The 14767-nt window shown below is 55.7% G+C and overlaps 1 protein-coding gene across 4 annotated transcripts in view; it reads right to left on the bottom strand.

The window, feature by feature from the left end:
* Positions 1 to 2467: 2467 nt before the first annotated feature.
* Positions 2468 to 14767, bottom strand: part of BMP1 (bone morphogenetic protein 1) — a 38757-nt gene continuing 26457 nt past the window's right edge. For 2 of the 4 annotated variants that reach the window (XM_087816847.1, XM_087816848.1), the window contains exons 16-20: positions 10665 to 10790; positions 7539 to 7666; positions 6929 to 7142; positions 5088 to 5338; positions 2468 to 3188 (exon numbers count right to left, since the gene is read on the bottom strand). In XM_087816847.1, the coding sequence (XP_087672973.1) occupies positions 3054 to 3188; positions 5088 to 5338; positions 6929 to 7142; positions 7539 to 7666; positions 10665 to 10790 (854 nt within the window). In that variant the 3' untranslated portion in view covers positions 2468 to 3053. Of the gene's footprint in view, positions 3189 to 5087; positions 5339 to 6928; positions 7143 to 7538; positions 7667 to 10664; positions 10791 to 11071; positions 11435 to 14767 lie in introns of those variants that run through there. The other 2 variants (XM_087816849.1, XM_087816850.1) reach the window with 2 other exon arrangements.

Below are 14767 nucleotides of genomic sequence, written 5' to 3'. Positions count from 1 at the left end.
TTAGGAGTGCTGAAATGACTCACCCAGGGGCACAAAGCCACCAAATGGTAGAGTTTGTTCTTGCATTCAAACTTGCTATGAGGAGGGGAAGGGAATCAGAGAGGAAAAGGAATGAGGGGCAGTGCAGGGCATCAGCTTTCCTTCTACAGTTGAGCCAACAGTTGGCCCTGCAAACCCCCACCGCTGCTGAGGATCCCAGCCGCTTCAGTAGCCTGGCCCAGCCCTCTGGCTGCCTGGAGACCGGACACTGGGTTTTCTCCTTGCCTGTGGCAGGAAGGGCTGCTGGGCAAAGGCAACAGGCTTAGGGAGCAGAGGCCCAGGGAGGGGCAGCTGGCCAACATCACAGGGCGAAGCATGGCAGAGCTAGGTCTTCTGACTGCCAGGCTGGTGCTGTCATTCTGCCCTTCTAGGACTGGAGAGGTGCTCCCAGAGGGAGGAGACGGGAGCTCCACCGTATGTGGTTATCTCAACCTGGTTACCAGTGTTGGGAGCATAGCCTGGGGCAGGTCTGTCCTAGCTCTTTCACTACACTCAGGGTCCAGGGAAACCCAGGGCTCCTCAGGGGCTTGGAGACAGTTGGAGTAGCAAGGGTCCCTTCCTCCAATGTGGAATCACGTGAGTTGATGGACGGCTGTGCTGAACTTGGTCTAGTTTAGAACCTGAAGCAGCCAGAAGGTGAGGGTGAGCTGGGCCCTGAGAACACATTAAGTTTTGGAATATATATCAGTGGCCTGCAGCCCTCTACTAAGCAGCCTCCACCGCCTGGTGGGAGCCTTTGAAGATGGGCCCAGGGGAGACTGGGAGAGCCTGCCAGCCCTGGTCCCTGAGTCATTACAGGGGTCCGAATCTATGGTGGTGATGGTCTTGGGGCAGGTGCTCGGGGTGGCTGCATGGGGCGATCCCGAGCTGCCCCTAGCTGTGGAGTTTATTCACAGAGCCTCTGTTCGAGGTGAAGAACCAGGTACTCTCTGTGGGCTGGAGCCCAACAGTCTGGACGGGTTACGATCCTGGTTCCTTCTGTACCTGTAGCTTGTGAACTGGGAATATGGTCCTCTGAGCTTCGGAGGAACCAGGAGGGCTGGTGAAGTGAGCTGTGACCACTGACTACAAATTCAGCCGTGGAGGAGCTGATGCCAAGTTGGTTGGCAAAGTGTCTGGGTGAGATGCCCAGGCGGCTCCAACAGTTTGGGGGCCTTGCCATTCTGCTCATGGCCCTCCAGACTGTCCTAAGTACCCCAGTCAGAGGAGGTGGAGACATGGAGGGGGGTGGCCCTGACATCATAGCCCGTGACCCCACTGGAGCAATGGCAACCCCTCTGCCATTGTCCACTGCCTCAAAGGGTTTCAAGGCCTCATGTGAGGTCGGGACTGGAGGACAGGGCTGCAGCCTGACCACCGGAGGGGGTTCTACATGCACATCAGATACTAGCAATGTGTCTGGTTTCCACCACTGCTTTCTGCTTAAAAGGCCAGTGTGGGGTGTAGTACTTTCCTGGGGTGGGTCTACCCACATAATCCCAACAACATCTGGCACAACACCTGCTCCTGCTCCTGCCCCTGCTATAGGGAGGAGCTTGGAGCCAATAAAAGAACTACAGTCCCACTGAAAGTGCTCAGGCAGCCCCAGGGCTTGGAGCAGCTGCTGGGTCTCTTTGGAATCTGGGAATGGCCAGCCTAGGTATAGGAACCTGGGTTCTCCCTCGACTTCTTTCCCCGTGAGATCCATGTAGAGAAAAGGCAGAGAGAGGCTCCTTTGAAGGGAAGGAACAGGGATGTGGTTTCTCTCCTGTTGGCCTCAGGGAGACAGGTCTGAGCCTCGGGCTGGCTGGGAGGGAGGAGGCAATGGCAGGAAGGACAAGGCCAGACAAGACACAACCTTGAGTCGCCTTGGGAGAGGGGGCCGGAGCTGGAATGTTTGCTCAGCGTCTGGCTCTTGTCTCTATGACAAGAACCCCTGGGGCCAGCATTCAGTGCCTGACCTTCAGGAAGTCAGGCACTGGGGCTAGCTAGCGGGTCTGCTCTGGCTGATGCCAGTTTTCTGGTTCCTGGTGAGGTCCCCTAGCTGGACACCCTCACAGCCCACCCACCTCTTCGTTAGACACAGAGATAGAAAACCCAGATGGAGACCGGATGGACAGATACACCCTTTTATATACCTCCTCCCTCCCCACCAAAGAGCCTTTTACAGAATGTTCTACCCCTCCCGTTGTGTGGGAGGGCTGTGCAGTGTGTGCATTTGATGCACCCGCCTGCAGGCTGAAGTGTGCAAGGCAGCTGTGTTTGTGTGTGCCCAAGTGTGAAATCACACCCTTAGGGGTCCTAAATAGAAGGGAGGAAGAGCAGCCAGTGAGGCCAGGTGTCCTGGCTATGGCCCACTCCAGACACAGCAGGACTGCACATCTGGAATCAAACACCCCCACTCTCTCCCACCATGTCCCAGACAGCATTTGGCACAGGATACTGGCTGTAACACTTTCGGTTTATTGGCTAGGATGCCCTGGATGGCTGACCAGCCCACTGGGCCTGAGAGAAGCCCTGTCTTGTTCTCTGCCCCTCCCCTTCACCTCCCCACTGTGGATTCCGTGGGACACGTATGGAAACTCATGCCCTAGGAAACAGTGGAAAGTGGGGTCTCAAAATAAAACCAAATGAAGCTGGGGAAGGGCTGGGACATATATATTACAATGAAGATACACACCAGCTATACACAACCCAGCGCATAGAGATGGGCAGGAAAAGCAGGAGGGTCCCGCTGACAGACCTCCTCCCCACCGGCCGGCCCCCACAGAGGAATGGCCACTTCAAGTGTCTCAGTGAAAGCTCTGGCTCCCGGGCCCTGGCCCCTTGCTCTGGTAGGGGCAAGGGAGGCAGGGATCTGGGGAAGTGGCTCATGAAGGAGTCCAAGTCCCTGCCTCCTGAGGACAGCCTCATCCGAACATGGGGTGTGGGGACAGGGCACCAGCCTTCTGCCCACTCCCACTGTCCTGTCCAGGTGACTGAGGGCAGCAGGCTTCATGTCCCCACCTGTCCCGGCTGATGAGCAAGGGCAATGGTCACTTCCTGCTGTGCAGAGTGTCCTGGAACTTGGTGCTGGTGTAGCGCAGGTGGAAGCCTTTTTTCGTGATGGTGTCATCAGAGTGGAATCTCACCAGGACAGAGTCTCCTGCTGAGTACACCTCCTCCGGGGGCTGACAGAGGAAGGGGATGTGTATGAGGCTGAGGACAGGGGCTAGGGCTGTGGGTTTCCCTCCCTAAGGTCCCCTGCTCTATGGAAAGCAAGTGGCTCAGGTCCCCCAACCCCTTGATTCAGGAGAAAAACTCGCCTAGCCTAGCGGGTGTTTAATGGGGAGCCTGGAGGAGGGGAGAAAGCAGAGGAGCTTGTCTTAAGTCCAGAGTGAAACTTTCATTCTCAACCTGGCTCTGCTATGAACTAGTTAGGTGTGAAGTTTAGGCAAGGTACAGCTTTTCTGGACCTTGCTTCTCTCACATACAAACAGGACCAAAGACTATCTGCTCTCCATGCCTAGAAGGGTCTGGGGGGGGGGGAGGCTCATGAGAGGGTGGCTGTGAAGGGTTCTGCAAAGGAAGCAGATTCTCTGAATGGCTGCCTTCTAGTTGTCTCAGTCATGTCTTGGAGAAGACTGGACAGTTGGGTCCCCTAGACCTGGCTCGTCCAACTCCCACCTCCCCTCCCCCAGCTCTGGCCATCATCAACTCCAGATGATGTCCCTTCCCAGGTTCCTGCAAGCCCTTCCTCACCTCTGTGTATAGGCCCTCAGAGCGAGAGCCACCTGTAAAGCATCAGCACATAGGTGCCCTGGCCCTAAAGGCTTAGAAAGGATCATTTTTGAGAACCTTGGGGACATTTCCAGCCACCATTCCAGAAAGCTCTGATGAAATTGGGTTCCTTCCCCAGGTCCCCTCCTATTAACTTCTGTCTGGTGGAAATCTCTGGAAGAAGCCACCTGGGACACCCGAATGTGCCAGATCAAGGGAGTTACAAAGGGCAAAGTGTGGGGGGTGCGCCAGGTTGGTAGCCAGGGGACTCCAGAGCCACCGAGCAGGGCAAACAAGAGGGCTGTGTGCTCCGCTTCCCACTCCAGTTCCCCACCTCTCACCCTGCCCAGCCCTTGTCATTTAACAGGCTGAAGCGCTGCTCCTAAGAGGGATTCGCCACAATGCTGGGTCCAGTGGCTGCTAGATAGCTCTGGGAAATTTCGCCCTTTCCGGGGTGCCCAGGCTGCCTGGAGCATGGCCATGAGAGGTGGGGACCGGCAGGTGATAGGAGGAGGGCATGTCTGGGTACGGGAATGACCGTGAATGCATGTGCAAAACTGTATGTGTCTGGGGGGTGGAGGAGATGGGGGGGGAGGGGGGACAGCATTCTCTGAAGGAGGACAAGATTTTTAAAAAAAAGAGAAGCAGCAGCCATAGCTCTGACCGGGAGGAAAACAGATCCACCTCTGTGGTTTTCCTGTGGCCTTAGTTAAAACCCCAGCGAGCACACTCTTACCCACTGTCTCTGAAAAGACTAAGAAGCCATGCTCAGGGCCTGTTTGGACAGCAGCACCAACAGCTTGGGGGCCGCTGGCCTCTCACCAAGAGGAGACGCTGGCCGTGGAAGAGATGGGGGTGTTTTCATGGCTCAGCCAGAATGGCTGGTTAGCGCAGCTTGGCTTAGGATCGGGTCCTTGGCTCTGGCCCCCACCTCTGAGTCCTGGTGAGCTGCCCTGGGATTGGAGCAAGGGAATGGGGTGGGGGCAGAGGGAACGCCATCCTCCTTCCCAGAAGCAAGTTACCCTGGAGGCCCAGCGAAACTGGTGCTGGGCTGCCTGAGTCAGGGCAAGACCCATCCCAGAGATTGTAGGAACCTCTGTTTTGCCCTAAAAGGACCAGTTTTCCTGGGTGGGGATGGCCCAGGGCAGGGCAGGCCTCTGTAAGCAGCTACCCAAGAGGTCTCCTGGCTCTGGTCAAGGGCCAGGTGTATGCTCCCACCTACCACACCAGCACCCCATGCATGCAGAGGCACTGGGCTGTCGCTGAGTCTCTGGATTGGGGCAAAGAGTGGAGGATCTGGGGGGCCTCACCCCTGAGCCACAGTAGCGCCCCAGTCTGGGGGCTGTGCTGTCGTAGCCATCAAAGAGCTCCATGTAGTCGTAGCCACAGTCAGTCTCCTCTTCCACCTCAAAGGTCTGGAACACGAGCTCCACACCGTAGCCTTCCTCTGCCACAATGACCCACTCACAGTCCACACCCCCAGGGTAGTTGTTGTCACCAAACTGGGCGTGGGAGTAAAGATCCTTGGACTTCACCTCGGCTCGCACCTGGCCTCCGCACTCTGTGGGGACAAAATGGGCCGTCACTCCCCGAGTGGAGCTGCGGGTAGGCGGGCGCTGCACTTCACCACGCTGGCCTCACTGGCTGGCTGGAGGCCTGCGAGAGGCCACGTGGCTAGTCAGGGCTGGGTTTGGACCTGGCCCAGGACTTGGCCCATATACATGCTCTGCTGCTCTGCCTCTGGATAGAGGCCCATGGAGGCCAGGGGTGCACAGGATGGGGGTGGCTCAGAGAAGAGGCACGGTGGAGGGCACACTTGTGGAAAGGGGACATTGCTAAGTCGCTCCAGTTGATGGTTGTCATGGGAGAATGTGGGCCCTGAGTTGCCAGAGATTCCATTCTTAAGAGAGATGTACATCTAGATTTTATGTGAAAACTCCTGATTTTTTATATTGGCTCGTATTTTTAAAAAACACAGTGGGGGCCAAACACAGCAGTTCTGAGGGCCAGATGGAGTTCCGGGCCTGCAGTCTGTGACCCTGTGCTGTGAGGGGGAACAAGAGCATGCAGGGTAGGGCCAGCAGCAGCCACCTCCTCCTGATGCCCTCTGGCCTCTAGGACATGTGGTGTTCACCCTTCTCTGTAGGGGTGGGGGTGAGGGTCGTGGCTTGGGCAGGGACTGAGTTGAAAGTGTTGAGCGGAGGCTGTAGACACATCAGCTCTGGCGAGTCCCCAGCAGATGGCTGGAGACCCACAAGGAGCCTACAAAGCCCCCATCCAACACCCTGGGTCTGATGGACGTTCTAGGCTTCCCACGACTGGCTCCCAGGCTTTCCCTGCATTCAAATGTCCCCACTTCACTGGTAGCCTCACATCCATTGCTCTGGCCAAACCAAGTGATTTGCTAGCCCCTGTATACACTCAGAGCTGTCCTGGGGCTGGGGCTGTGTTTGGGCTCCTCCCCCTGTTGGAATGTCCCCACCAGTCACACCCAGAGCTAGGCCCTTATCATGTTTTGTCTCCCGCTGTAATTATCTGCACGGCTCCTGTCTCACTCCTGGACTGAGTTTCCGGGTGAGTGGGGTGAAGGGCTCAGGCCTGAGGCACTGCCATTTGCCCTGACATCCATCCCTCTTGCATAGGACCAGAGCTCAGTAAATGGCTGTTGAATAAATAAACAAATGAACGCAGAGTAAGCCCCTTGAAGGCTGAGATGTTCATCTGCTTTGTACGTTTTGTGACCAGAACTTAGAACGCTGCCTCATACATGTTACATGTTAGTAAATAGTATCAAATGAATGAAGAGTGAATTTGGGGGTGTCCTAGCACTGGAAACTCTGGGGATTCCCTCCCCATCCCAGGATTCCCTATCCCGTTTTTACTGCCCTCTGAAGGCCACCTCGGCAAACCCTAATTAGGACCTTCTTTTCCTGGCCGAGGAGGCTCCTCCTCTGCTCCCCTGGCCCAGCCCTCAGTACACACTGTGCCTCTAGCCAGGCCGCAGGCGTGGCCTGTCTGCACCTTCACAAGCTCTTTGTAACCCCCCCACCAAAGCCTGGCCTGCCTTTGAAACCAGTATCAGCAGATGCGTCCTGAACAAATGCTGGCATGAGGGCCTAGCTGCCTGGGACCCTGGTAGCAGGTGTCTCACCTGTGGAATGGGACGCTTGGAAGCCCTTCCTCTGGACGGAGTTGTCAGAGTAGAAGCGCAGGAACATGCGGCTGCCCGAGGCCACAACTGGCTCGGGCTTCTTGCTCCCACAGAAGCGGCCCAGAACTGGGGCCTTGGCATCACGCCCGTCGTACACCTCCAGGTGGTCGTAGGCGCACTCAGGCTGGGACTCAATGTCCATCTCCAGGAAGGTCTGGGGGGTATGGGGAAGGACAGTGAGTTAGGAATGTGGTGGGGGGCCAGTGGGGTGGACAACAGGTGGCCCCAAACCCAGGCCTCCTGACCCCTGCTCACAGACTCTGGGGGGAGGGGCCATGGCTCATGGATGGCAATGAGGGAGGACCTGGGAATGGGGTGATGGCAGATACACCCCCAGTGTACACTGGGGAAGGGCCTCTGTTGAGATCAGACTGGGCTTCTTGCAGGGTGGCAGCCCTATGGACTCAGCCAGGTCATCAGCTTGCAGTCTGCCCTGTTCTGAGCAGTGCCTCTGAGTGACTCAGGGTTTTGGAGCTGACAGGAAATAGGTGACAGCTACATGTCATGGAGGAGGAGGGTGCCTGTGCAGGCTGGGGTATGGGCACCTTACCAGCTTGACCCGGTGCCCGGGGGTGCTAGAGATAGCCCAGGTGCACTCCTTCTTGCTGGGATATTTGTCAGGCCAGTTGGGGCTGGTGATGGTGCCGCTGGTGGATGTCACCTTGTGGTCACAGCCGGCTGTGGGGGGGGATGAGTTTGGGGAAGGGGATCATCAGGATCCCCAATGCTTTAATGTCCCCTATGAAGGAAGAAAGCCACTCCCTCCTGCCTGCCTTCCTTCTTTCTCCTGCTTCCCACATAAAAACTGACTGAATTTATATCACTTTTTTCCATTGTTACCCCCGCCCCAGGAAATCAAGCTGCTTGGTTCCAAGCGAGGCCGCACCTGGCAGCATCCATGTCACCACCCTCACAGGTGGACCTTTGAGGCCATCTGGCCACACCTTCTCTGCACTCTGAGATGCTGGCATCCTCTGATCTCCTGCCACGCCTCCACATTCAGAGAAGACTTTGGCACCTGACTCAGTTCTCTCCATCCAACTCCTGTCACCATTCTCGGTGATGTCAACAAACAGGCAGGCGGTCCACCCCATACACTGGCCTCTCAGTCCCTGCCCTCAGCTCTGCTGGTTCTCATTTCCGTCCTTCTGAGGTGCACTTGCTCATGACCTCTCCCTCGCCTTTGCCATCACCCACCGTTTCTCGATGTCGCAATCACCTCATCCTCTTTGTGGCCACCTCCTGTTCTTCCAGGGCGCTCAGGCCCTCACTTTCCTGTCACAGCTTCTTCAACTTTAGAGGGACCTCCATGGCCCCGACCCTTACAGTTTCTCCCAATATTCCCTCCTTGGTTGACTTAACTCACTTCCCTATCCTGCTGGACTGCGTGGCTGAGCACCGGACTGGTCTTCAACACACTGTCCTGCTGTACCATCTTGTAAAACGCCATCGGTGGTCCTCAAATATGAAGGACTTCAACTTCCTGACTCTACCTGCAAATTCACCTTCCCCTGCCCCCATATTCCCTCCTTTCCTGTCTCAGAGAAGGTATCCCTCCTCTCTGGCAGGAATGATCTCCTTCTCTGAGCTGGAGGTTGTAACTGCCCACCACCTGGGGACCTGGTAGCATGAACTGCCCACCCTCCCTCTCTCTGCCAGCTTATAAGCCTTCCTGAGCTGTGCCCTTCCTAAACCAGCTCTCCCACGGCCCAGCCTCTCTCTTCTTCTCAGCCAACCTTCAAGAAAACATGCTATCACCACCTCTTCACTGCTTATGGCTCCTTGATCCACTGCAGTCTACCTCCCGCCTCTGAAAAGTGTGGCCTCACAAACAATTTAAAAGCCAGTGTTCACTATTTATGGTTATCATCGAATCTCACAGGTCCCTCTAGGAAAAGTGGGCAGCCAGTATGCTGCTGGGCTGGGGAGGAGAAAGGGGTGGGTGGGGTGGGGGTGCAGGCCGCACAGCTGTTCCTATAGTCAGAGGCTCACAAGATGACTGCACAGCCATGAGGACTGGAGAGGAGTGGCGCCCTCACAGGCTGCCCAGGGCCCTGGTGGAGGCAGGTAGAGCTCCTGGCTCTCCCCGGTTGATCTATGAGCTGTTTCAATACCCCTTTAGGACTTCCTATGTCCACAGGCACTGCCCTCTCTTCCCCATTCCTACCCTGGTCTTCCATGCCCTCCAACGTTTCCTTGCACACCAGCCAGACTGCAATGTCCTTGGCAGCGGGGGATGGGGGGGGTGGCTACAGAACCTCGCACAGCGCTGTACTCCTGCAGGAGTTCAGGAAATACTGACTGATTTGTAATTAGCCCATCCCTTAAGGGAGTGAGGAACCATGAGTGCTTCTAAAACGAATCGCAGCGACTATGTACAGGCCGCCTTCCCAAGAAGTGGAAACCTTCTCCTGCTATCTCTTTGATGTTGATGTCGAGGGTTCTTTAGCAAAACCCTCTTTTTAAAAGAAGATACAAAGATAAAATGCAGTTTAGACAACATCAGAATTAGGCCCCCTTTAGTTAAAAGATGTGGAGGCTCTGTGAGTCAGGAACTTCATATTTGAGGAGCCTTGAGTGTCTGTTGGGTCACTGTCAAGTGCTTCAGTTGTTTATTCTGGACAGCGGTTTGTTTATACCTTGGCTATCTACCTAATAATGGTAAGAAAAGGCCAGCCGCTGTGCTAAATGCTCAAAGCAAGATCTCTGAAGCTTATAGTACCCTGCAAAATAGGTACCACTTTTTTATCTCGTGGATGAGGAAACTGAAGCTCAGGGAGGTGAAGTGACTCACCCAAGGTCACAAAGACATTCAATGTCAGAGGCAAGTCTGTGTTGTGCTGCGGGGATAGTATGTCCCTAGCAGGCAGGGGCCACAATGAAATTTACACCTTGGAACAGGCCAGTGTTTTATAGGGCCCAAAGGGGTATCAGATGACATCAAGGATGCCATGGGGGCTGTTTCCAAACATCTGCAGGGCTCCAGTGTCTGGGAGGCAGCAGCCCTGTTGTGAGTATCCCTGGGGTCAGCAGTGTGACCAGTAACAGTGACATGCATGATTGTGCTTGTGAGGAGCCAGGCACTACTTGGAGCCCTTCATAGCCTTAGGCCTTTACAAGGTAGGTGCTATTACAAGGTGGGTGCTATTACAAGGTGGGTGCTATTACAAGGGGGTATGTCACAAAGGAGCAAACCAAGGTTCAAAGAGAGGAAGTCAGGCTCAAGGGCACACAGCTGCCTGGCTGAGTGGTGGGGCTGGGCCAGGCAGTCTGGCTCCAGAGTCTCTGCTCTTCACCGCTGTCCCATCTCACCTCTCTGCCAGAGGGAAGTTGTTACAGAAAGGACTAGAACATGGATTTGAAGAAGCACTAACCATGAGAACAGCCTAAAATGGAGTCTGGGGGCAGCCGTGAGCTCCTCCTTTCCTGACACACACAGGAAAGACAGAAAGTGCATGGGGCTTGGATGTTGCTGTGGCTGGGAGATCTGTGCACCAGGCACAGGGTGAAATGAGGTGACCTCAGGGTTCGCTCAGCTCCTTAAGTCTAAAAACCGAGACCAGTGGAGATGGCACCTCTGACCTCGTGCTCCCCGGCCTTTGGTCCTTCAGGTCCACATGCTGTGAGCAGTGGGAGGTGCCCGGCAGTCCTGGGCACCGGCACTGGCATCGCTTACCTTCCTTGCAGTCGTGTTTGTTGTCGTGAAGGACAAAGCCGCTGCGACACTGGCACTCATAGCTGCCGAAGGTGTTGACGCAGTCTTGTTGGCAGCCGCCATTATCCTTGGAGCACTCGTCCTTGTCTGCAGGGGAGCAAACAAGGGCAGACCCCGGGTCTGTGCAGGGCTGAGGTCCCGGCGGTCACCCCAGGGGAAGTGGGAGGCCTGGCTGGGCTTCCTCCCCCCGGGAGCTGGGTGGGGAGTGAGAGGCCAAGGCGATGACAGGGTCCGGCTGTGGGGAGAGAAAGTAGAAGTGGGGTGGAGGGAGGGCTGAGTCTGGAGCTGACCAGCATGGGAACCCTCTACCATTACCTGCTTACTGGACAGACGGACAAGTGGAAAAATAGACACACGGACAAGCAGACTGCAAGAGAAAGGAGCAGGACGCAGGGGTCCCTTTTTTACTTCACAACAGGAAATGTCACAGACACCATCAAAATGGGAGGGAGTGGGGGCGGGGAAGGTCCCCTGTCCATGTGAGGGGGACAAGGGGGAGCAGGAGAGCACCAGTTCTGTCCAGCCAGAGGGAGGCAGGCCGGAATGGCAGAGCGGAGGTGGGGGTGGGCAGCACGGAAGCCCCCATCCCATTCTGTCCAAGGTGAGGTTCCTGAGTAACAAAGGGTCCGGGAGGCCTGGGAGGCCTCACTGGGGGGTCCGGTTTCTTTTCTGTACTCGGAATTTGAGCTGGTGGGGTCGTCCCCGAGGGGGCTGCAGAGCTGGCCTCTTTTCTGAAACGAGAGAGAGAGAAGGAGAAAAGGGACCAAGGGTGGGGGTGGAGGGCAGGGACCAGGCAGGGAGAGCAGTGAAAACCAGACCCGGGGCCTCGAGGCAGATCCACGGGGCAGGCGGGAAGGCAGCGGGCACACACATGCAGGAAGGCCATGTCTGCACAGCCAGGGCACAGAGGGAGGCAGGTGGGAGGAGCACAGCAACAGGGGAGGGAGGGAGGGAGGGAGGGAGGGAGGGAGGGATGGAAGGAGGGATGGATGGATGAATTGATGGAGAGAAAGCCTGTGGCGGGGAGAAGGCCGGTGGGGTGGGCAGGAGGCCCGTGCACCGGGGGAGAGAAACAGTCTCAGGCAGAGGGGTGCATCCATGGGTAGGGTGGGCCCTGGGGAGAGCTCTGCTCTCTCATTCTGGCTGCTGCAGCTACAGAGCTGTTAAACACACACCCCATCAACACACCAACACACACAGGATCCCCTCATGGATGTACTGTCATCCCAACATGGCAGTACAGACACCGACCCAAAAGCTCACTCCTATGTGTGCACAGGATACATTTCAAATACACGGGTAGACAGATACCACACGCACACACATTATCAGCCATCTGCCCATCTGTGCACTCATGCAGAGATACACACTCAAGCGTGCTCACACTTACAGCTGCTCATGTTCAGGTGGACCTGCACATGCACTGTCCCATGAGCACAAACATGTGCACTGACACAAACACATGGTCACAGGGCATGTGTATGTCACACCCACATATTCTCGTCTGTCTATGGTCACTCTGGGAACCATGTGCCTGGCACAGAGGCAGGTATTCAGGGAAGGTGTGTGGATCAAATGGACACCCAAAATTCCAGAGATGAACCGCAAGGTAGAAAGATAAATGCTGGCATTCAAATGGCCAGGTGGGGTCTGTGACAAGGGGAGCCCTGTCTCTATCAAGAGAGGGGCCCAGGGGCTGGAGTACTGGCTCCCAGAAGGACATGCTTCTCCAGTCCATTCTCAGGTGGGCCAGACCCCTTGGGGCCTGCAGGAACTCAGGGCCAAGAGGTAGAGTCCCCAAGTCCTTTTATAGAGCTCCTCAGTTAGATCATCACAGAGACCCTGTGAGGGCCTGTGGAAATTGCTTTTGCATTAGCCCTGTAGGAAAGTGGGGGTGATGGGAACCCTATGGCCGTCATGGGATATCACTGAGGAACTCACTGGTGACTATGCTGGGAGCTCATGGACCGAGCAAAGATCGCCCTGAAATGTTTTGACCATGCCTTCCTCATATATACCTCAAATACCTAGTATAGGGCCTGGTGGATAGTAGGGATAAAAAACATTTGCTCAATGAATAAGTGAATGGCTGAATGAATGAGAGAAAAGTGAATCCTGAGGAAGGCCTGCTTTACCATCCCCAGGTGAGGTCCTGGCATGGTGGGGGTGGGGGTGGGCAGCCTCCCCTCAAAGCCAGGGGGGCAGACTGCAGGAGCAGGGGGGGTGGATGTGGGCCCAAACAAGGAGATGGCACTCACCCTCCAGTGCCAAATGCCCCGGAAGGTGGCTGAGATCAGACTGAAGTTCTTCAGGCCTTCTTCTCCTTCTTGGCTTAGAGTCTCCTTGCTCGGTGTCCCAAAAGTCCAATGAGCCCCCCTCCTGGGGGGCCAGAGTCAGATGCCCCATGCCCTGAGGGCTGGACCTTGACGCCCACTGGTGAGGGTCCTCTGCAGGTTTCTTGTGCGATGGGGCAACGTGTGTGTGTGTGTGTGTGAGTGTGTGTAAGTGCGTCTCTGTGCGGGGCTGAGGGTGGGTGGGCACAGTGCCAGAGCAGGGCAGTAACCATGGGTGGAGAGCCCTGGGCTCTAGGCCTGACAGATGTGGTGTCAGTCCCTTTCCCCCTCCAAGACTGGAGCAACAGAAGGACAACAGAAGGGCAGGGAGAGACGAGAGTAAGCAGGTAATGGTTTCCCTGGGGCCAAGCCCACACCTGAGTAGGTGTTATGTCCCCTCAGCCCTCTAGTGAGCACCTTGTAGGAGTTTCAGGTGGGCACAGGGAAGAAAGGGGTTTGCACTGAAAGGGGAGGGTCTCAGCAAGCAAGGGGCAGGGCCTGTGGGCACTTTAAGCAAAGCAGGTGGCTGGCAGTGCCAAGCAGGGAACCAGTGCACAGGGCAGTGCATGGCATCCAGGTGGGGGGGGCAGGGGTGCAGGGCAGCCGCGGGGGGGAGGCTGTAGGATGCAGGACCCTGGGCAAAGGAGGGGAAAAGGAAGGCAGCGTGGACAGGCCATAGGCTTCCTGCCTTCCTGCCACCCTGTGCCCAGCCCACCAGGTGTGCTGGGGGTGAAGATCCCTGAGCTGTCCCCCACAAAACCCTCCCATTGCCCTGCACTGTCTGTGTCCCTCAGGAAGACCACTGGCCACCTCCCAGCTTGGCCCCAGAGTCAAGGACAGAGGGATTAATAAAGCAGGGTAGAGGTCTTTTGGGACCCCTAGAAGTCAAGCTCAGAGAAGCTGGACAGGGGCTATTGACTACTTTTTAGGCCACCTGAAGACAGGGCCATCAAGAGTACTGGACCCTGCCTGGCTGGTGTGGCTCAGTGAGCATCGATCCATGAACCAGGAGGTCACGGTTCGATTCCCGGTCAGAGTACTTCCCAGTTAGGCCACATGTCTGGGTTGTGGGCTCAATCCCCAGTAGGGACCATGTAGGAAGCAGCCCATCGATAATTCTTTCTCATCATTGATGTTTCTAACTCTCTCTTCCTCTCCCTTCCTCTCTCTGAAATCAATAAAAAAATATTTTTTTTAAAAAAGAGGACTGGATCCTAAGGCAGCTCTCAATAAACTAAAGAATATATAAAAAACAATAAATAGGTAAATATAATAAATAATTTCAAAAATGAATAATTAATAAATAAAATAAGATAAAATGAATGCTGGATGATCCTGAGTCCCCGACATGCAGGCTGAGGGGGAGGAAAGGCTTTGGTGTTGGAGGAAGGGAGGCACCTTCCTAGGCATGAACCTATGGAGCCTACAGGGTCTGATTAGCAATCTGGCTATAGCCAGATAATCTGTCCCACACCATCCAATGCAAATGCCCTCCTGCTCCCTGCATGCACTTCCGGCCACACTGAACTGCCTGTCCCCAGAGCCTGACCTCTCTCAGACTCCTGACACCTGGACCACTGTCTCCCTTCAACTTTGCATATCTGTGTCCTGCCTATGAACTGCCCAGCCTCAGGTCGGCTGCCATAGAGCCCTGAGTATGCTCAGAATGAACAGGGTTCAGGGCAGAGAGGCTGGCCTAGTGGTGAGCTGATGATGGAACAGAGGACAGAC

The sequence above is a fragment of the Miniopterus natalensis genome, chromosome 4, assembly GCF_054644295.1.
Source record: "Miniopterus natalensis isolate mMinNat1 chromosome 4, mMinNat1.hap1, whole genome shotgun sequence".
NCBI classification, from domain to species: Eukaryota; Metazoa; Chordata; class Mammalia; order Chiroptera; family Miniopteridae; genus Miniopterus; species Miniopterus natalensis.
Note: the sequence above shows the minus strand (reverse complement) of the source record. Positions and strands in the feature narration are given on the sequence as shown.